The sequence below is a fragment of the Apus apus genome, chromosome 2 (assembly GCF_020740795.1).
Source record: "Apus apus isolate bApuApu2 chromosome 2, bApuApu2.pri.cur, whole genome shotgun sequence".
NCBI lineage: Eukaryota > Metazoa > Chordata > Aves > Apodiformes > Apodidae > Apus > Apus apus.
Window position 1 is genome coordinate 14,544,258 of NC_067283.1, and position 23,832 is coordinate 14,568,089.

General features: G+C 39.2%; 1 protein-coding gene across 14 annotated transcripts in view; it reads left to right on the plus strand.

Moving 5' to 3' along the window:
• PARD3 (par-3 family cell polarity regulator) overlaps window positions 1-23,832 on the plus strand; it is a 450,732-nt gene that overhangs the window by 342,526 nt on the left and 84,374 nt on the right. For 12 of the 14 annotated variants that reach the window (XM_051609202.1, XM_051609195.1, XM_051609192.1 and 9 more), the window contains one exon: window positions 2,818-3,075. The exons of 1 other annotated variant lie outside the window; for it this stretch is intronic. In XM_051609202.1, the coding sequence (XP_051465162.1) occupies window positions 2,818-3,075 (258 nt within the window). Of the gene's footprint in view, window positions 1-2,817; window positions 3,076-23,832 lie in introns of those variants that run through there. One more of the 14 variants, XM_051609203.1, reaches the window with a different exon arrangement.

Here is a 23,832-nt window from a genome sequence, read left to right on the forward strand (position 1 = left end):
TTAAGTTAAAATTTAATCTACCAGTAGCTAGGAAATTTCTAATTTCCTTTGCTTTTCCCATTCAGAAGACAAATATCAATAGACAAATGCATTCCTCCATGGGGTAATGAATACGGGATTAGAAATTGGAAGTGAAATATGCAGAGAGAGGAATCAACAATGGCAGGTCATTTTCAGGCCTGTTTTTCCTTCTGCATAGGCACCTTTCAAGTGATTTAAGGCTTTAGCATTTCTGAACTGAAGTTTTGGAGTATACAACAATGTAAAGCATTTCTATTTTTAAAATAGGCATGCAGAAATAGAATTTAAATTTTAAATGGGTTTTATATTTAAACATGAGTCCTCTGTAAGTTAAACAAAAAACAATTCCAGTTTGATGTTTCTGAAATTGCAGAGGACCATGATGGTGTCAGCTGAATACCACTAGTTTTCTTTTCCATTTTCCCTATTATAATAAAAAGCAATCAGTTAAAAAAAAATAAATTGCAAAATAAAAAATAAGGTTGATTTATGTTAAATTTTCTTAGATTTCTTCTAGTTGCCATGTTGTTTTATTTTAATGTTTGTGGTTTTTTTTTCTTTCCACTGTGACTGAATGGGGGTTGTGATTTGTAAGTCAGGAGTAGTGGACATGAGAAGAAGAATTAGGCTGAGGTGTAACTCAGGGCATGTAAATGAATCAGTGAACCAACAGTGCAGATTATACTGGCAGTTGAAGGGAGTTCAACTTGTTAGTTGTATCTGGTATCTTTGGTCAATACCTGTGGGATTTTTGGGGAAAATAGGTCTGTCTGTGCCATCCTCCCATTCCCTTCTTTTGTTACAGCAAACAATTTGCTTGGGACTCAGTCTGATGAAGGCACTTAAATTTAGTTGTTCACATACCAGATCAGGGCTGCATTCATGCACTTGTCACAGTCATCTTGGTAATTTGAATTATCACAGGCTCTGGGATGCCAGCATGGGGCTGGCAAATGTGACAAGAACCTACAAGAGTCCTTGGCCAGCAGCTGGATTCCCTGGGGATATCAGGTGGCCATAGCTGTCTATGTTTCAGCAGCTGAATCTAGGATGGGTATCCAGGCTCCCAAAAAAGACCTAAACAGTGACATCAGAAGTGTCTATAGAGTGACTCCTTTCATGCTAGGACACATCAACTGGTGTGGCAGCTTTGGTGTTGCTCTCTGGACTCTGCTGACTTACAGCTCCCTGGACCCTGCACACACAGCTGGCAGGTGCTGCAGGCACCTAATTCTGATGTCTTTAGCTGCATCCTGAATCCCACCCTTTGTGTATCCCCTTTCTTCTTGCACAATCTAATCTTGAATGAAGATAGGTTTAAAATTTCCAAAAATGTCAGTTTTACCTAACATTATGGCTTTTCCATTTTCAAAAGAGGCAAGGTTTCAAAAAGTAGTCTACTTTGAGTAGGCTGCTCTTGTGAAAAGTCAATGAACAAGCTGTCTTTGAAGATGACACGTGACAGAGGTGCTCAGAGCTTTACTCTGAATGGATGGATGCTGTCACACTGTGTAGCTGTGGCTGCATTAGATGAAAAAGGAGCACATTTTACTAATGGAAGGGAGAAGACAGCTGAGTGCTTCATTTTGCAATGGTGACAGAGCATTAAATTGGCCTGGGGAGACAATGTTGGGGGGAGAGGTGGATTTTTTCAGTTCACTGTGCATGTGTTGTGCGATACATGAAATTTTCTAAAATGCCAAAGAAACTTGAAGCCCAGATCAAATTTTAGTAATAGCTTTGTGTGCTTTTATAAATATAACCTGTGCTCAAATTGTGTTTGTCAAATTCCTAAATGTCATCTGCTTTCATCTGTCACGTTTTTGTCATACAACTAAACAAGTGCACCTAGATACCAAACCTAGTACAGCATCGCCCTTCATTTGTTACTTTAACATAAGGCACATATTGATGTTATTTCTGAGAAGAAACTGCCTTCTTTTGAGAGGTGCCAGATTCAGTTTGTTTACATTTTGAACAAAACATTCACATTTTAAATGATTCATACAATAATCTACTTCTGTGGTTTACTGCATGCATGCATGCAGAAATACATATCATAGATTCATAGGATCATTTAGGTTGGAAAAAACCTTTAAGATCATCAAGTCCAACCATCCGCCTAACTCTACCGACTCCACCACGAAACTATATCCCTACAAACCACATGTACACATCTTTTAAATACCTCCAGGGATGGTGACTCAGCCACCTACCTGGGAAGCCTGTTCTGGCATTGCACCCTGGGCAGAGCTTGACAACCCTTCAATTAAGAAATTCTTCACAATATCCAATATAAATATGTACGTGTCCTGCTCTTACTAAGTTTTTAAATTCTGAAAGAAGTATGATTTTTGTGGTATTGGACCAAAGAAAGTACATTAAAGTCCTTTTCTAAAAAGAGGCATTAGAACCATTAAATTGGTTTTGATGGAGTACAGTATGATATTAATGTTGTCAGGCCATTGTCAGGTTCAGTGGTAGCACAGGCATTCTCAGATCCATAAAACAGGTGGACTCCGTTCACCAACTGCTATGACTAGTCCTTATTTAATTTAATAATGAAAAACAAGACAGTGGATAATAATAATTCTTCCTTAAGGCCAGTGTTGTCTGTAGTATTGCTTTGATCTAGACTTCAGTATTTCTGAAGTAAACTTGATACTCCATGACAAACTGAATCCGGAAACACTTCAGTGGTTCTCATTAAGATGGGCTACCTAAAGTGTCTGCTAATGGCTGCTTTCAGATGACTTTGGGGGGGAAATTAGTTTCAGCCTTCTTTTACTTTTTCAGAATTCAAGCAAAAACTCGAGAATTTCGAGAGAGACAAGCTCGTGAACGGGACTATGCTGAGATTCAGGATTTTAACCGGACGTTTGGCTGTGATGCAGACTCAATGTATGCTGGGATTGCTTCCTATGACTCTTCTTCAAATAGTGGCACGATAACGTTGAGCAGCCGGCCACAGAGCCCGAGGGAAGGGCAGACAGTGGAAGCCTTGTATGCCCAAGTGAAGAAACCACGGAATTCAAAGTCTTCACCTGTAGACAGGTAGGCACCAGACATCAATCAATACACTCTTTCAAAATTTGCCCTTGTAATGCTCTGGTCATGGGAGATGACATCAATTGGGAAGTCAGAACTGCATTTTTATTAATGGCTTTTTAAAAGCCTTTATATAGAAAAGTAATGAGCTCATACGAATCAAACTGTAACAGAATGGGACATGAAAGCTGTTTTCTGCAGAGCACCTGCTTCTCTTCTCATTTTTCTTATGGTTTGGAATTTTGGAATCACAGTTTGGTATCATTCAAATCAAATTCAAACTTATAGCATTGTCTGGTTTATTTATCAGACTAACTGATATGATCGTGGAAAAAAAAAACATTTTCAACCTATTCACAGCAGTTGCAAAATCTCTGGGAAATTCTTGTTGTTAAAGCAAAAGTAGGTTAAAGTTTACCTGGATTCTAGTCCTAGAGTAGTCCTGAACTACAGGTTGAGGTTTTTTGTTAAATATAGACCAAGGGAGTAAACTCCAGCGTTGACTCATGAGTTACGTTCTATTCTTGGACTGTAGTGTATGAATTATACTCTTGCTGTGGTTACATTATCTGAACTGTGTCATCCTTGGTTTTGTGCTGAACCTGGGCAAGACTGCAGTTTCTTTTGTTAGAGGTTTGAGTTAATTTGAAAACCTGAAGCTAAAACAGGCATGCAAACTAACATAAAGTAGAAATAAACAAAGGCAAAAGTCACTGGGTTTTTTTTGTACTTTAACAATGAAAATACATCTGTTTTCTTGGCTTACATCTATGATCTTGTAGTTCTGCATTTTTACAGCGTTACAAAAACTAACATAAAAATCCTAGTGCAGGAGATATAATTAACTCAGAGGTTATTCATTAAGTTCATTGTAAAAACACTTGCTATTTTGTTTTCTCCCCCATTCTTTCCAGGAGAAAAATGCTGGATTTCCAGTAAAATCAGCAAAGCAGTGTCCTTGGTTACAGTGTCTGAGATCTTGTGCTCTGTGTGAGCGCTGGCTTTCATCTTGCATATGTTATTCTAGGTGGTGACAGTGTCTTTTGCATTTGGTCTAAGGAAGGTAGCTGTTGTGCCGAGTGCAGCTAATTGTATAAAACTCTTATTAAGTGAGGACTGAGGTTGTTGTGTTTAATCCTTCACCAAATCTACTTTGAAAAGTTCCTTTTCATAATGCTAGTAAAAATATATCCTCTAACATGACAAATAATGAGATTTCTGCTGCCTTGTCAAATCCATACATTGTAACTAAAATTCAGTAGCATAACTGCCTTTTAAATTTCTCAATTTCACTATTCTGCTGTATTGCACTGTGTAAGAGGTTTACTTTTCATATTAAATAACAAATGTGTGTATTGTGGATATGTACATATTCCAGTGAAGGAAGAAAAATAATTTTAAAAGATGACAGTTTCCTCTGTGTCCTTGAAATTTTATAATCCACAGCCTTATACTGACTGGCGGTGGTATGCCCAGGTGCCTGACATTTCAGCACTTTTGTGCCTTTGGAAATCAAGAGAGCTCGGCTGGATATAGCTGCCACGTGGTGACTCTCACGGGTGTTTTTGTTAGACCAAAGGCAGTGTTTCATGCCTGAGTTGAATGGCATCAATGTCACATCAACAAAAAAATGTTCTTTGATGCAAACCCGGCACGGTGAAATATAAGACCTGCGTGACCTAGCTAACTGTGTGTGATTGCTGATAAAAGAGTCAGGAGAGAGCGAGTAAAACGACAGATAACCGAGTACTGGAGGAATCTGATGTTAATCATAAGGGTAGGACTGAAGAGGTAGTTAGGCACATTCTGGCTGCTCCTGACTCACAGAGGGTCCTGTCTCTCACAGCTGGATCACACTGTGAAAAAAAGGAAAGACCTAACATGCACAATTGGCTTGTGACTATGAATTAGGCAAGAAAAAACACCCCAAGTCCCATAATAAAGGGGGGATGCATTTTGGCAAGAAATATATGAAAAGAAATAGGTAATTGATATGGAAAAAGGTTATTATTTGCTGTAAGTGTTCTTTGAGGAACCTCTTCAGGGGTCTGAGGCATGAAGCTGGTGACTCCCACATGGCTCCAGGAGATCTTTTGGGGAATGCTGCAGCAACTTGTGCAATGTCAGACTCAAATTTAATTCTCCCAGAAGTCAGGTCTCTACGTTGTGCTCACAGCTGATAGAGTTTGTCACCTGTTGGAACATGGAGAAGATCCAATAGCTGTGAGCAGCTTTCAGTCTTCCTTGAGGTATGTGGGGGACATCCATGTTCAGCAGCAGAGCCTGGATCATGGCTGAGTTGTCCTTCCAGGGCTGCTCTCTGTTTTACATATTTTATTTCAGATATATTAAGGAAGTATCACCTCAGAATCATTATAAGAAATAGTTGTGGCTATGTAGGCCTGAGACGCTTTTTACCTGAGTTGTCTCCCGATGTGTAGGATACCGGGATCCTCATCCCATGTGCATTGCAACTTATTCCTTGCTGTCCCTTTACAGCAGTGAGACCTGCCCCTTTCACTTGACATCTCCTATGATACCCCTTTCCAGACCAAGTGCCCAAGTTCCTCTTCATGAGGCTCTTCTCCAGGGACCTTTCTTCTCTGCAGTCTGATTTATCCTGGTAATACAAAAAATTTGAGAAGAAATAGTTGGTTGCAGTTGTACACCCTTAAATATTGTTTACATCAGCATTCACCTGCAGTGAACACCCTGTGTTTTACTCCTTTGCCCTGCCATCCTTTCCTTTACTCTGGACATTTCAGAGTTTACCTAAACGGAAAAAGTCTCTTCCAAGCTTTTTGGATAGGAAGGGAAATAACTGGCAGTGTCCTGAACTGCCAGGAGCTGGTAACGGCCAGGCTGTCTCAAATCTTTAGCACGTTCATATTAAAAGCAGCATTGTTTATATGGGAAATGTTATTTCTATTACAGTTTGGTGGTTAGTGCCAAACAAAATTTGACATTTAAGAATGTCCAAAAGATTATTTAAAAGTCTCTTACAAAGAAGCCTATAACAAAATGTCCCATAATAGTTTGCATGCCATTGCTGAACACTTATTACAATTTTTTCCTTAACTTACTGTGCCTGTGTGAGGCCTTGTCAGGGTTTGTTTTTCTGTTAATATTCCTTCAAATTCTCTCTTATTTTCATCAACACATGCCACCAACGGATGTAAGTTTTAACTGTTTCATGGCATATGAATGATAACAAAATGGAGGACAAGTATGTAAACTGCTCATCAGAATAATGGACAATATTTTTTTGTTTTCTGCAAGTTTAAGGATATTATTGGGACAACTATTACAGTGCTTCACCAAATGATGGTTCTGTCAAGTTGTCAGGCAGAGTTCCCCAAGTTATTTCATCACCTATCTTGAAACCAGTGTTAAAAACAGGCCTGTTTCTTCATTCTCCTTCTTGGATGTATTTTATATTTGCATGTATCCTAAGCAGTGCAATTGTAGACAGATAGTACAAAACAGTAAGAAAAATATGGTTATTCCTTAAATAGTTTGTCCGTTCATTTCTTTAAGTTAGGAAGTGGAATGTGTAGTGCCAAAATACAGCAAAGAACTAAGAGATTTTAACTTAGTCTTTGGAAACTTGCACATCAGTACGTGTGTGTAAGTGATACTGCTTTGCCCATTCTACCAACAAGGGCTACTAACCCCCCTTTAAAAAGTAACTTTTGCTCAAGAATATCCTTAAAGGACTTGAAGCTGTTTTGCAATTGCTTTAATGCAGATTAATGTTGGGCCAGAGTTAAATTATTCATGGATATTGGTAGGCCTGGGGAGGTGGTGGTGTTTGTTTGGTTTGGTTCTTCAGAGGTAGTTGTTATCTCTTAAATAGATAGTTGAAATATGGGAGGTTCTTTATTTTGAGCTTCTTATGTAATCCATGCATACAAGTAGCTCCTGTGAATCTGTAAAATACATTTTAAATTCCAGTTATGCCGCTCATAGCAAGTCTCTCCAGTAGCACTAAAAAAAAGTTGCTTTCTGTTCTTGATCCTAGAGGAAGCAGGTTCTCTTTCTTAACAGAAGGGGAATTTATTGCTCAGAAGAAATGAAGCTCTAGCAATCAATAAATAAATAAATGAAATAGTGTGGGAGTGACTGGTGATCAGTATGGGTGCATATGCATCAGCTGCCCTGGTGATGTTAGCTCCATCTTTTGTATTGATAGCTCACAGAGACCAGCTGCTAAGATTTTCACTTCTTGTGTTAGGCATTAAGAGAGTGAGATGTATAATCTATGTTTATTTTATAGTTCAGAAAAGAAGCGTCTTGAGAACTGTGTTCCTGTGGATAAAGCTTTTAGCTTAGCTGAAAAATGTCTCTTGTGTGTTTTGCATCATACAGAAAAGAAGCTGCACTACTGATCACTAGTGTTTTTCAAGTAGATGACAATGATGCTATACAGTGGGGTTTTATAGCCATCACCTGACATCCATAGCTGAGCAGTATGTGGAAAGACAACTCCTAATGGACGTTTACTGGCTGTCACTGTGTAATCATTTCCCACCAAGAATGCATTGTCCTGAAATATAATTGAAATAAAATAGGCACTGTGCTGCTGTAAATCTAAATAGCTTGAAAATAGTAGGCTAGACTCCCACAGCTTGCTGAGGACATTTTAATGGAAACATAAATACCATAATCATATGCTTTTTGCATGCATTTTGCCATTAAAAAGAAAATATGTTCATTTTAGAAGGGAGACCTCTATGAACTGGTTTATTTTCTATCAGGAGTGGAATCAAGTTATGTCAAAGGAATATTTGGAAACTGAAAATAAACCCACTTGATTTAACTGTCATCTTTTTGGTACAAAGAAGCAAGAATGCTGTTTTTAAGGTCAGGCCACATACTTTGCTTGCTGCTTTTCCAAAAAGGAAGTTTTATTTAGATGTTTTATTTAGATGTTAACTTTTATTTGCTCGGTCTTATCTTTTTGCTTAAATAGGCATGAGAGTAATGAACCCTAGAAACTGGAAAGAAACAAACTAATATAATATGGGAATATGTAAAAAGCGAAGTAAGCAGACTCTGTCTTTCTAGTGTGTGTAAAACAACTCTTAGCAATAGCAGACTGGATCATGAAAGCCATGAAATACTATATTGCTGTGCCTGGATAAATATTGGTTAAAAAACCCAAGGTGCTTCTGCAGCTGTATTAAACTTCTTTATTAGTAGTGTCAGTCACAGGAGTGTTCTGAAGTCTGTGAGGTTGTTTATGCGTAGGAATCAGATCTTACTGCCAGGCCCACCAGAGATGGAGATAGGAGCTATTACTCAGAGTGATGCATCCTGTAAATGATAGGATATTTCTTTCTTCTTAAATGAAGACATTTTTTTGACAGTTCTAGAAGCTGACTTGAAGAGCTCTTTCACCACGGGAAAGGCCATGGCACTGTAAACCACCCAACCGGTGACATTTAAAAGCTGCAGATCTGCTCGGAAGGCTAACAACCTATGTTGAATAAGATTATGAGTAAACTCTTCCCTCTTACTTCTGTTTACTCCCATTTGCTGATGTGGAAGTGTTTTCTGGCACTTGGGTCCCTTCTCCTTCAATATTTATCTCCCTCTGCTGTCAGGGCCATGTGGATGATGTGCTGCAAGGGGAAGGTACCACTCACGAGGATAAATACATTGTGAATGCTTGATTAGGTTGCAAGCATTTCAGAGCGGGGACCTCTTTGCTATCGAAACACCCTAATCATCAGTAGCATTTCAGAATTTAATAGGAGTGTGTTTAAAATCCTTATCTTCCAGTGAGTGTAACCCTTTTGTGGCATAGCAAAGCTTTATTCCTGTGAGAATCTGGAAAGACTTTTCTGATGTAGGAAATGGCACATATGCCTTTATGGGATAATCAAACAGACTTACCAAGACAACTCAGTGGAGAGTAGTGGGTTAATGAAGTATTTGCAGTTTTGTAAAGTGTAAAATTGAAAATAATACTGGGAAGTCATTGTGGTGTTTTTCCTCCTCTCTCTGATAACCCAGAGAAGGATTAGTTAGAGCCTCTGTGAGACTCTTCATGGGGTTTAATTTCACTTTAGCACTAACACATTGGGTTTTTTTGTTCCTCTGCCCTTCATCCTATAAGCCAGTAATCCTTGCCCCCAGGACTGCCTAAAAATTAGCTTGGTCTCTCAGACCCATGTATTTAGAACCCAATAGACACTATTAGCATTGGCATTTTATTATCTTAGGTTGGTTGTTTTCTTTTGTTCTTCCATCTTGATAGAACATAATACAAGTTTTAATATAAATTCATGAGGATTTATGTAGGCTCCCTATTGTGAAAGTATGCAATTGCACTCCCTGTTTGGGTTACCACTTTGGTAGAAAAAATGGCAGACTTACAGTGAAATCTATTCAGGTCTTCCATTTTAATTACTTGAAAGTCCTGGTTTCTTTCTGAATAGATACTGAGCACTGATACTGTTGTGAGAACCACGGCCTTCTCCACTTACCACAGCCACAGCCTCACTTAAATCCCAGTGGTTTTGCTTCCTCTCTCCCCGGGTCGGCTTGCTTGTAATCTGAAGTGTGACAGCTATTTGTTTGTTTTTACAAAAGCAGCCCGAGTTAGTAAGTCTGCAAATGGTTGCAGTGGGAAAATGCACAGAGAGATAAGAGGGAGATGAACTTCCCACTCTGGGTTACAAAGTGGGGGGGTGAGGTGGGGCCCACCCGAACATGCCCTCTGTGCCCCTGCTCTGAGCCATTGCTAACGAGTTGCTGTCACTGGAAATGAGGAGCAGCCGTTCAGGCTTGGGAATCTGAGTTACGTGCAGCTACTGCTTATGATGAGAGACTGTGCTAATACAGGGTAGATCAAAACCTGTCACTTTTCGTCCATTTAAGGCTATAATATAGATCAGGATTTAAAATACATTCTGAGTCACATCATATTTTTATTCAGTATATCGTGCAATTTGCACACAGATGTAGATAAGTTGGGCATTTGGTTGCTTAGAGAATAAAAATGAGAACAACTTTTTCATTTTTTCAGGTGGTAGAAGGCAGCATTTAATTAAATTTATTCATTAAAATAAATTAATTTAGTATAAAAAACCACATTAAATTACATATCCTATTATAAAACAAAACATGATGTAAAAACTAGAAAAGACAGTGTCTCAGGCATCGAATGGTTATTGTGTGGCTGGAGCTTGCAGTCCAAAAGACCAGCTGTGTGTATAACATACATCTTTATTTCCCACTAATGCCATCAATACAGTTTGGAATTCTTCATCCTGGGAAAATCATGGGGAATATTTGAGTACACAAAGCTGACAAAGCAAAGGCTCTCCCATGCATTAAATTAAGTGCTTTGATCCTACCAATGTAAACTGTTCAAGTCTGTTCTTTGCTAGTCCTCCTAACCAAACTTTGGATTGCGAACTGATGTTGTGCAGCACTTGAACACCATCATTTAATCAGTTTAATTTGTTGTTGCTGTTGAATGTGGCCCTTTCTAAATAGAATACAAATGTATTATTCTTCTGTGTCACTCCAGTCAACGCATCTGTTCCTTTTTGGTGAAGAATTTGGGCTTCTTCTCTCCAGGCGTTTAAAGAACTGGGGCTTTTGCACTTTAGAGCTGATTATAAGAGAGGGGTGCACAGGCAGAGCTTGGAGGGAGTGCTGTGTGTTCACTGGATGCTGTCTGCTTGAGACAACTAAATATACAATTTGGAGCTAGATTTTTAAATTAATGTCGGCTAATGGATGAAAAATAAAATAAAAATTAATAAATTTTTAACATATGGTTCTTCTAATGTTGGAGTTTTTGAGGTTTGTTTGTTTTATTTGGGTTTTTTCTGATCTTTTTTTATGAATAGTATCTCCTTCACTGATGAGACTAACTATATTTAACTACATTGTTTATCCTTGTGGCCAGTCTTGTCTGTTTGTGTGGCTTAAAGAGCATCCTGCTTATGGTCAAAGTGTGTTATCACTGGCGGAAGTGGTGGAGCCTGATTGCGAGGAGGAATCCCCTGCAGTAAATTTTAGGAAGGAAGATTACATTAGTACGTGTAAGTTTCAGGGTGGTGGTAAATTCCTTCTAACATCTTGTAAACTCATTGAATGAGTTCTCATGAGATATGCCACGTTGCCAACCCTGAGAATTAAGAAATTGCTGAAAGATTTCATTTCGGTTTGTTCTGGGTTGAAAAATCAATGCTTTTCCAGTAATCACTCAGAAAACAGTGTATATTACTGGAGCATTATACTTCATAGCATATTGTTAAAGAATTGGTTTATAAGCTGTTTGAAGTCTCGTTCCTTTGGACTCAAACACTATGATGTGAGATATTAAAAGGTTTCGTGCATGACCTATTTCATATAATTATGTATTTTTGAAAAGTGATGTTCTAACATCAGACTTATTTACTTGCCATTATTTTTTTTTCCATTCTTTAAAATACTAGTGACATTTAAATAGCTTTTCAATCTGAGTAGTTCAGAGAGGTCTTTCTTGCATGATGGATATATGAAATGTTATTAGAGTAAATAAATCACATATTTGTAATGGACAGGTAATTTCATCTGTCCAGAGTTTAGACAGCGATCTAACATGTAAGGCTTAATGTATGAAACAAAAAGCAAAGGAGCAGATTTTGCTTAGTTTTAACTTTTTTTGGTATAGTTCTGTAACAATAATGCACTGCACACCTGAGTTGCGTTCTGTAATGAAATGTCTTCTGCGTGCAACAGTTCAGTCTTGATTACAGCCTTCCCTCATCCCTACGTTCCCTTTTAAAAGGAAGCACGGTACAAACTGGGATGAAAAGAGAATGCAGAATTGCTACTACCAACATTTTAAAAAGCAGTTAGAATCTTTACGACTTCAAGGAATATAAGAACTAATGTCCCACACACTTCTCATTTCCACTTGTCTTTGGGAAAGAAATTTATTTGCAGAAGACCACAGTACCCACAGTAACAGGCCTCCTACGCAGTAGGAGTAATTGTCCTAAAAGTGCTCTGACCTGGCAAACAAAGGAGACAGAAAATAGGAGCATCAGTCTTTATTTCCTGAGAGATAGTTCATGGCTCATTAATAGTTGTAGTATATATTACTGGATATTGTGTGCTGCAGAGGAAACAAGCAGAACTTGCCTGTCATTACTTTGTAATTGTATTAGTAGATATAGTGTAAAAAAAAAAAAAAAAAAAAAGAAAAAGAAAAAAAAAAAGAAAGTTTAGCTATGTATTATTTTGTTACTCATCTTAAACTGTGCTGTGTCTGCTTGCTTAAGATACACTCTATGCATATTTGCTAAAATGTTATCAAATTAACCCACCCTTTTCTAAGAGTTGCTAAATGCCCATCAAGTAATGGAGGGATGCATTGAAGCAATTTTAATTAGCAAAGTGTGATTTAAAGGTTGCTAAAATCAAAAAGAGCTGATTCATTTTTCATCAATAATCATTTTCCTTAATATTTCATCAAAACCTGCTGATTCGGAGACCACCTTCTGGGCTTTGATTCATTATGACTGCAGACATAATTTAATTTTTCCCCCTTTCCTCATTCTGTGATACACTCTTTCATCTTTGAGACATTGTTAAGATGTTTCTAACATTCACAGATTGCTAATTGATCCAGCTTTCTAAAACTGTACTTAAAACAGAGGCTTCTTTTCAGTGAAAGCAATTTTCCATGCGTTTGCTTTTGCTAATGTTTTTTCAATCTTTGCATCATTGATTCTGTGAATCTATAATCTGATAAAGTATAAATTATCAAATACACATATTAAAAATTGAGAACATGTGTGGTTTTCTATATGACAAATGAGGCAAATATATTAGAAAGATGATTGGGCAAAATTAAGATACTTGGTACAGTCGGTAAGATTGTGCAGTCACTAAGTTGGGCCTTAATAATTAATCTAAAACTAACTTGGTATTAAAACAGTGCTGTAAGTAATGGTTTTTATCTAAATCTTTGGGGGATCATGAAGTAAAGCAATTATGGGAATTTAAGCAAAGGCATTTTGGGAAGGGATGTACAATTAAATGAAATTGCTCTTTTCACTTTAGTAGGGCTGTGCATATAAGTTTTGTCTACATTATCATACTGTAGTAATTTCTAGTCCCAAAATACATTTGTGTTGTTGTTTGGAGTTGAGATTCATAAACTCTTTCTTCTTGGAAGGTGTCCCTGTAGAGTAGTATCTAGGAAACTTTCCATGCAGGTACTGGGTTAAAACAACCAATGGTTGGTTATTCTTCAGCAGCAGAATGTAGTGAATAGAACCAATCCGACTGTTGTGGATTGTACCCTGATCCTGTCGTTGGAGATCAAGCACCATCTTAATTTTTCTTTGCTCATCTCGTGAAAACCTGTTGCACTTGATGGACATGATCACACAGTCGATGCCTGTTTTGTGCACACACTGGGAAGCAGAGCAGGGCAATTGTTTTATTTTCTTATTTATAGCTGTTTTCCTTAGTCTCGTCTAATTAGAATTTCAAAATCATCATCTAAGTCAAAGCTAAACTCTTGTTTCCCTTCTTAAGACACATTGAACAGTTTGAATTCCGTTAGCTTTCATTTGTTGCACTACTCAGAGACAGTTAATATGCTGCAGCTTAAGATGTCAGAATTTAAGAGGAAAACAGGTAAAACTGAGCATTCAGTTTTAGGAATGTTCCTACCTTATTGGAACTCATGCTATTTTTTCAATATTCCTTCTCAGACTCAGATGTCTCCATCATGTATGTATCATAGAATCATAGTATCGCTGAACTCTTCAGGTTGGAAAAGACCCTTGGGATCACCAAGTCCAACCATCATCCCTGCTCTACAAAGTTCTCCCCTAAACCATATCCACCAACAGCACATCCAAATGACCCTTCAACACATCCAGGGATGGTGACTCAGCCACCTCCCTAGGCAGCCTATTCCAGTGTCTAACCACTCTTTCTGTGAAATAATTTTTCTAATGTCCAGTCTAAACCTCCCCAGTTGCAGCTTGAAGCCATTCCCTCTTGTTCTGCCGCTAATTACCTGTGAGAAGACACCAACACCAGCCTCTCTACCATGACCTTTCAGGTAGTTGTAGAGACTGATGAAGTCTCCCCTCATCCTCCTCTTCCTCAAACTAAACATTCCCAGCTCCTTCAAACGTTCTTCATAAGATTTATTCTTGAGGCCTTTCACCAGCTTCGTCGCCCTCCTCTGTCCTCGCTCCAGCACCTCGATACCTCTGTTGAATTGAGGTGCCCAAAACTGGACACAATACTCCAGGTGTGGCCTCACCAGTGCTGAGTACAGGGGAACAATCACCTCTCTACTTCTGCTGGTCACACTGTTTCTAATACAAGCCAGGATGCCGTTGGCTTTCTTGGCCACCTGGGCACACTGCTGGCTCATATTCAGCCCCTTGTCTATTAGAACCCCCAGGTCCTTTTCTGCCAGACACTTTCCAGCCACACTTCCCCAAGCCTGCAGCATTGCCTGGGGTTGTTGTGGCCCAAGTGCAGGGCCTTGTTGAAGTCCAAACCATTAACATTAGCCCAACCATCCAAACTATCCAAGTCTCTCTGTAGAGCCTCCCTATCCTCATGCAGATCAACACTCCTGCCTAGCTTGGTGTCATCTGCAAACTTACTGATAATACACTCTATGTCCTTATCAAGATCATCAATAAAGATCTTAAACAGAAACAATCTCAACACTGAGCCCTGAGAAACTTCACTTGTGACTGGGCACCAGCTGGATTTGACTCCATTGACCACTCTTTTGACTGTTGATCCAACAGATCATATGCTCATCCAGGTTATGAGCAGCCAGGTTTTTTTTATGAGAGTTCTATGGGGAACCATGTCAAATGCTTTTTGGAGGTCCAGATAGATAATATCGACAGCCTTTCCCTCGTCCAATAGTTGGGTCATCAGGTTATAAAAGGAGATCAGGTTTGTCAGGCAGGACCTGCCTTTCATAAACCCAGGCTAACTGGGCCTGATCCCCTGGTTATCCTATACGTGTCTTCTGATATCACTCAAGATGATCTGCTCCATGTCCTTCCCTGGTACCGAGGTCAGACTGACAGGTCTATAGTTTCCCAGATCCTCCTTTCTGCCTTTCTTATAGCTGGGTGTTACATTTACTACCCTCCAGTCCATTGGGACCTCCCCAGTTAGCCAGGACTTCCGGTAAATAATGGAAAGTGGCCTGGCGATCACGTCTGCCAACTGTTTCAGCACCCTTGGATGTAGCCCATCCAGTCCCACAGACTTATGTGTGTCTAAGTGGTGTAGTAGGTCTCTGACCACTTCCTCTTTAATTGTAATGACCTAATTCTGCATCTCCTCCCTGTCTTCTAGCTCATATGGCTGGATATCCATGGAACAGCTAGTTCCACTGCTAAAGACTGAGGCAAAGTAGGTGTTGAGCACCTCAGCCTTTTCCTCATCCTTTGTTACTAAGATTCCCTTTGAAACCAATAAAGATGGAGATTTTCCCTAATCTTCCTTTTGCTGTTAATGAACTTATAGAAACTGTTATTATCCCTAACAGCTGTAGCTAGTTTGAGCTCTAGCTGTGCTTTGGCTCTCCTAACTTTCACCCTGCATAGGTTCATTTCATCTTTATAGACTTCATGAATGACCTCTCCCCTCTTTCAAAGGTCATAGATTCTCTTTTTGTTTCTAAGGTCCAGCCAGAGGTCCCTATTTAGCCAGGCAGGTCTCCTACCCTGCTTACTGGATTTTCAGCACATGGGGACAGCAGCTCCTGTGCCTTTAAAACATCTTTTTTGAGGTATGTCCAGCCTTCTTGGACTCCTTTATCCTTCAAGACAGCCTCCCAAGGGACTTTGTCAATCAGTCTTCTGAGCAGGTCAAGGTTTGCCCTCCAGAAGTCTAAGGTGGCAGTTTTACTAACCCCTCGCCTTGTTTCTCCAAGGATGAAAAACTCACTCATCTCATTATCACTGTGCCCTAGACAGCCTCCAACTTTTACTTCTCCCACAAGATCCTCCCTGTTCACCAAAAGCAGGTCCAGGAGGGCACCCTCCCTGGTCGCCTTACTTAACAGCTGTGTGAGGAAGATATCTTCCACACATTCCAGGAACCTCTTGGAATGTTCCCTCTCTGCTGTGTTGTATTCCCAGCAGATGTCTGGGAGTTTGAAGTCCCCCTCAAGAACAACAGCAAGTGACTTGGAGATTTCTCCCAACTGCTTACAGAAAGTTTCATCCACCTCACTGCTTTGGCTGGGAGGTCTATAGCAGACTCCCCCAGTGATATCAGCTTTATTGGCCTTTAACCTAATCCAAACACTCTCAACCTCGTCATGACTATACTTGATTTCCAAGCTCTCATAGCATTCTCTAACATACAGGGCCACTCCACCCCCTCTCCTTCCCTTTCTATCCCTCCTGAAGAGCTTGTAGCCATCAATTGTGGCACTCCAGTCATGTGATGTATCCCACCACGTTTCTGTGATAGCCACTATGTCATAGCTTTCCTGTTGTATCATGGCTTCAAGCTCCCCCTGTTTGTTGCTCATACTGCATATCATGTCATATGTGAGTGTGTCCTCATTCAGTAGAGCACATACACATGTGAAGAATAAGATGCAGATGCATGAATACGTTTAGCTGTGGCAGAAGTTGTGTTTGTGTGTGTGTGTCTGTGTTTGTCTATATGTATTGATATGAAAAGATCTCTCAAAATTCCTCTGATCCAGAGGAACTGACCTCCAGAGCTCGTGTAGTCCAACCTCCTGCTCAGAGCAGTTTTGATCAGGTCAGGTTGCTCAGGGCTGCAGCTGTATCCTGAATATATCTGAGGATGGGGATTTCATCCAGCTCCCTGCGTGCCCATTCCAATACTGTGCAACTCTGAGAAGAGACTGTTGCCTGTGTGTTTAAAAAAAAAAAATAAAAAATTATGTAGGATTTTGACTATGAAACAACAGATTCAAAATTTTCAGGCATCAAAAGAAAATTTTTAAATAATAAGAATTACAGTTCAATGCTAACAATGAAGTGTTATTTCATACTTTCTTAGAATGATTGACAAAGTAGGGGTTTTTTCTTAAATCACCTATTGTGTTTCCTTATTTCAGTTACTCTGAATACGTATGTTGTGTTTTCCTCCACTACACTATCCAAAACTTGAAGAAGTTTGAGGACAAAGTGTATTTCTTCATTCTTCTTGAAATACAGGAAGCTGCCTTTTCTCCTTCAATTCAAAGGTTTTGCCTTGTGCTTACAAAATTCATATCCACCAAAAATAGCGCATCTGAAAGTACTTTTAAAAAATTAATCGAAGTTGTGTGTGCTGTTGGACTGTGTGTGCTCCTTATACATGCTTAGTTGTTTTTTTTCAGTCAGTCTCATTCTGTGGTTGGAGAGTTGTGTTGCTCTCCTGCATGGGCAGGATTGCAGCCCCATGGGACCTGCTGCTGTGACAGCCTCTCTTCTACTGCTAAAGAATTTTCAGTATTTCTCTTGTAATGTTGACATTCTGTGGCTCACTTGCAGAATTTGCTGGACAACAAGAGTCATAACTTCCAGAGAAATTACACTATGTCAGCAGGGAATTGTGAAACTAATTATTCCAAGCATTTCTTGGAGCTCTGCTCACCTATATTTGTCCATGAGCTAAAATTTGTAGATGGGGCAAGAACCGAGCCTCAGGAGATGTGGGTGCCCCCTGCAGAGCTGAAGGGCTGGACCAGAGGAGAGGGAGGGGAAAAAAATGAAGCAACTGTCCTGTGGAGATCAGGAGTGAAGAAGGTTTTCTCTTCAGGGAGAAGCAGCTGCCTGCTGAGCTTAGTGAGGAAAGGGAACCAGCTATTCTTTCACCCTCAGGAAAGATAAAAAACCTCAACCACCCTCTTGGTAAGCACAGATGAGGCATAGGATGGTCTATACAGGGTTGTCTTTCATCTAGATAGTGTATTTGCAAGGATCCTAAAGAACTTCATGAGCTTTAATGGGGACTGGTAGTCAATATAACAACCATTTTGCTCCAGGGCTGATCCCCTCACCACTCCCTGCACTGGCAAGCAACCACCTGCACAGTGAAACACTGTTACTCTTTAATTGCTTATAAATCAGAGCCTGGAGTGGGGACAAGCTAGATGAGTCTGGAAGGAAAATTTAAGTGAAAAAGGTAATTACCTGAGCTGGAATGTGGCCAGGGCACCAAGGTTAACGCCTGTACACTTGTGAGAAGTGCCTGGTGATATTCTTCCAGAAACCATTTTCTACTGAGTTATAGAGAAGACCTTGTAGTCACTTGTTCTGACTCCCTCTGTACACAGAATTGATTCCTACTGTGGTTTATTCCATCACTCGTGTAGTGCACATTGTCACTTTGAAATGGGGTTTGTCCACCAGCTTCATGTGGAGAGATAGCCTATTCTTTTTCTTTAATAGCTCTTGGCTAAGAAGACAATTGCCTGGTATTTAACTTAAATTTTTATTTTATAACCTCATGTTCTATTGAATGTACTAGAGTTTAGGGCAGAAAGACATAAAATGTCTGGAATTCCCAGTACCTATCTGAGGGTGTCCCTTGAGATCCTAAGAATAGAGGAAAAAAATATTTTAATGTGTTCCTCAGTCACAAAATAGGGTGAATTAGCTGCTGCTGAGACCTCTGTCGTGGTGTTTAGAGTGCTACAAAGATAAAAGCTAGCTCAGATAAGCACCTCATTGCACCACAGAAGAGACAAACCCTTACCATCTGCCTTTCCTTCTCAGTCTCTTGTTTTGTGAGCCTAGTTTAATAATATTTTTCATATTTCATCCTCTTAGTTCATTACTCCAGCTTCAGTCAATTTATGTTCTCTGTGCAGAGCACAGGAGTACTACTTGAAGCAATGCAACAGGCTTGTCCTCCAACATTCCACCCAAGCTACTCAAACCTGTGCTTCACTGAGGGAATGTGGGGAGCAGAGCTGCATGCTCCCTCCAGTCATACAAGAACTCTGAAAAGTATTTTTCAATTTATTTTGCACTGAGATATTTATCTCATCTTAAAATCCCTCCTACTTTCATCTGAAGATGGCTAACTCTTGAATAGCTATCTTTCTAGGAGTAGGAGAAAGAAATTTTGTTTTGCTCTCAACCTTGTTTTTGATGAGTGTTTTCATTTGTAAGAAACCCACAGAACTTCACAAGGTTATGCACAGTCTGTCCTAAATTCCTGTTGTGCCTGTCAGAGTTACCTGAGCAGCTCTTCAGAGGAGGTATGCAGGACATTGTGTCTATTTGAATATGAACATCTAGAAGGAAAACTTTCTTTCCTACAGGTTGAGCTAAGTCTCAGTAGTTGTGGCTGCAATATTTATATTCCTTACAGATGGGCTCTGAAAAGGACTTCTGCAAATTCAGCAGTTGGTTACACAATATCTACACATTTAAGATTTTATTTTTATTTTTTGTTGCTATTACTTTTTACAGTAGATAGCAGAGCAATCATTAATATTTCACTGACATTTATTATAGAATAAAATTATATTGTAATATTAGAGGGAGATGTTGAAACTCACATGTGAGTCTAAACTTCTCTGTGTACCCAGGCTGACAAATTGTGCTAGCGTACAGGAAATAAAAGGAGCTCAGAGAAGTTTAAAATCATATGAACAGAGGCAGTTTAATACAGTAAATAAATAAGGCATTAGGAAAGATGACATGAGGGAAGTGGCTGATGTGAACGATATGTGTCAAAATAGGAGGAAATTAAAGTTAGGAAGATCAGGCTGAGGACTGAAGAGTGAGAATGAAGTGTGTCTGGGGCAAAAGAGCTCCCAGACTGGGACTTAGAGGTGACAAGGAGTGAGGATGAAGGTAGTTATAGGGGGAAAAGAAAGATAATTACATTTCAGCAGTCCTTAATCTATGTCAGTAAGCTCCTTGGCCATAATATAATTCACACACATGCAACCAATTAAATCTGCTGTAATACTTTTTCCCTCTGTATGAGTTTTCTTCCAGGATTCACCTGAGATTAGGCAAAGACATCTGAGCTCATTCATTCCCTTCCTGCAACTTCAGCAATGCTGCAGATACAAAAGCAAAGCCTTAACTGCTGCATCCCATCATCTTAAATTTAGCTGCTCTTCCCTTTGGTATCACATCAGAACAATTTAAAGAGGCATGAAACAGCAGGAGCTGCAATGTAGGTGTTTAGGTTCTCGCTGCTCGGTCACATTACTATCTGCAAGGGTGTTACAAACTTGATTAAAAAATTAATGATGAGAAACAAAGGAATGAGCAAAGAGAACAAAAGAAAAAAGCGAAGAGAGCGTGGAAGAAGTTTATTGCATGCAAGTCATCCAATTATCCCTCAGAGCCCAAATCCCTTGTCTAATTGCCTAAGTTGATCCTTCAGGACTGAATGGATAAATGAAATAGCAGGGCTTGTGAAAAGCAACCTAGGGGAGGCATTTTATGAACAGGCTTGCATGAACAGCAGAATAGAGTTTCTATTTGCTTCTATTTGTCTGGGCCTTCTGTTATCAAAAGCGAAGCAAAGAATTAAAAACATGAGAGCTTTTGATTAGAAAATGGTCTGGCTCAGAGTTGATGCACTGGGGAGTGCTGGAAAACCTACCTTAATGCTTTTTATGCTGTGCTAGTCTGTATGGTATCTCTCTCTCTGGGATCATAAACTCTCATTTTACACTATATTAAGTTCATTTGAAAAACTGAGGGAAAAGAAAAACTTCAAAATATCTCACTGCAAAATCACTAGGCACTGGAGAATGTCAGGATTGAGCTGCCGTTCCAGTGAGCGCAGGCTGCAGCGGCATCACCGTCTGACAGAATCGTGTGTGCCAAGCTCACGAGGCAGGAAAGGATGTCAAGCCTAATGTACCTTAAAGGACTTCTGTTTAATACATTCCTCTGCATATGCACCAGATAAGGAAGACTCCCAGCTAATAGTTTAGTATCTCATCTGTCATGCAGAGTATCTCCTGCAGTTATCCCCTTCCAAACAATATGACCACCCTTCCCCCGCCCCCAAACATTAGGGAAGGGCGAATTATTGGGAAGGGAAAGAAAATAAGTATCTCCTGTAAAAAGTAGAAAACAGAGGAAATAAATCTTATTCCAGTCTTGTTTCCTGTTGGCCAAAACCTTCAGTTTTCCCTGGTACACTGCCCTGTAAAAGAGGACATAAACAAATCCTCAAGCAATGATGTTATCTTTTATATATATAATGCCAGAGAGTGTGGTGCAGGACTTTGCAGAGTTTATAATAAGATCGGGTCGTCTCCCATAAACATCTTACAGTTGTTCTGTGAAATGTTAAGATGTAAGACAACATTAGAAGCAAAAGAGGCTACATAAATGTTAGGTGGTTCATTTTTACATCCTCAGGTGACATCCAGCTAAGAAATTAATTTCCTGAGAGAAACCTGCAGCGTAATGGAAACGTCTGAATTGGAAAGAACTTAGCAGGGAGAACAGAAAAAGAAATGCTTTCTAAGCAATCTTAAACCGGACTTATTCCTATTTATCACTTCCCTACTTATACCTCAAATTTTAGTTAAGAATAATAGTTTTTAAAATTCCTCCTCAGTTATTGCATCAAAACCTTTATCCAGGCATGTTCAGTGGTGCACACTGAAATGATTTATGCAGTCAGACCTTTCTGACTGAATAATTGATGCATTTTGACAGGCTGAATGTACAATGGATTATATTTACTTCTCAGTATATATACATATATGATGATTGATGTAACTAGTTCTTATGTGTGCTCATCAAAGGGAGAAAAAGCCCCAAAGAGAATATTTTTTGATGGTTCCATGAACTGAACTTTAATACTGCACTTAAGACTGTTGATAGCATTAAGATAGTAGTGATAATTTATGGACCTAGCATTCAAAAGTTTCTGAGTTAGAAAGAAAACTTTGTGAAATGTAAGAATTTAAAGAAATGCCATTGGCATGTTTAGATTAAAAATGCATTTTTTTTTTCCCTAGGTGGTAGTCTTAGCTCCTGGAGGATGAACAGGTATCTCTGAAATACTCTGATTTAATGTTGTTCCATTGGATCTAAATCTGCTGGGATGTGTCCTAGCCAAAGCCACAGAGGTTCCACAAAAAATAATTCAGAGCTTTGAAAAGAAGCTTATTCATGCCTAAATTAGAAAGCCATGCCATCTATATAGTCAAAAGAGAGGACTAGTATCCTCAGGAGGACGATTCAGAGCATCCAAGTGAGATAGCTTTTGGCAGAGTTGTAAATGCTCCCTACCATACATATTAATCCTGCCCTGAGGTCATTTCGTCACCAAGTTGATAGAAACTCATTAAGCCCTAAGTCAGCCAAGCTTCCTGTGCATGGTGCAAATGGAAGTCCCTCATGAAGCCATCCATAGCTCTCAAGGGGTTGTCTCTTTTGTTCTTAAGATATTGTATACTCCTGATGTCCTAGTGAATGAGCATAACTTTTGCATCTAGCTTTGCAATATCAGGATGAGGTGTGGAAACGCTGATATTCTCATAAAATGGAGGCATTGAGGAGGATGTTCACACACAATTAGTGTAGGTATTAAGAGAGAGAATTCCTTATATATTGCATAGATAGAGATATCTCCACAGGGTCAGTCAAAGCACTTGAGAAACATGCCTTTCTCTGATGTCTGTGCAGGAAATCTGTTTTTTGTAACACACACAATGAAAATTAGACATGTGAATATCCTGTGAAAGGCAAATGCAGTGCCTAAATGTGAATGTTTGAAGCGACTTTGAGTGTTCCAGAGAACACAAACCCAGCCCATAGCTCCAGTCAAGAGAGATGTGGGGCTGATGCAGGTCCTTTTTATATCTACCATTCCTATGGAAATGAGTCTGTGGGTAACTAAAATTATACTTAAATTTCCATTTTTAGGCATTTGAGTTGCTGATGCTCACCAAGTGACTTTTAGCTATGATTACATTAGTCTGCAGTAGAAAGTTAAGTCTGATTTGTCTACATGCAAGACCAGGATTAAAACTGTGCGTGCCCATCCCTCTCTGTTGGTTAGATCATTCTCTGTCCTCATTCATGTGCATAAGAAAACCAAGTATTACATCTGAATAGGCCTAGATGGCTACTGTGTATTCTCAAATGCACTTAAATGTTACAGCATTTAAATATGTGTAAATGCTCAATGTTTATATGTCAAATAAAGGCTATCTAAAGGATTTAATCGAGAGGATTTTAATCATCAAGTATTTTGACCTTCCATTTGCCTTTCTCTCTCTTCATTATTTGGAAGGGGAATTTAGATTCATAATTGCCCTCATAAGCTCTTTTCTGGGGCGGGAATATAGGCAAGAAGAAAAGCAGTGAAGATTCAGTTACTTTAATCCTGCCAGTTTAAAAATTTTTCTGGCTTTGTATTCTTCTGGAGACTCAAAAATCGTTAGCTAAGCACTACCTGTTTCACTAAATTCCAAGGTTAATTTTTATTTTAAGGTGCCTTAAATGCATGCATGTCTGTTATATTTACTAGCTTCTTTTTTATGGCTATTTAAATATCACAGAAGCATAGAACCAATTACCAAGTTGGTAATTATCTGGGGTTTTTTTTATATGCTTTAGTGAAAATAGTTTCTTAATTGTTGAATAATGTCTATCTGTAGCTTTTGAGTAAAACCTGCTATGCAGTCTCTACCTACTCAAACTTGAGTCTGAAAAATGAAATGTTCTTTATAGACATCTCCTGAGAAATTTCAGTTGTATATGGTAGCCCTAATTTGTGGCTGCACCTCTG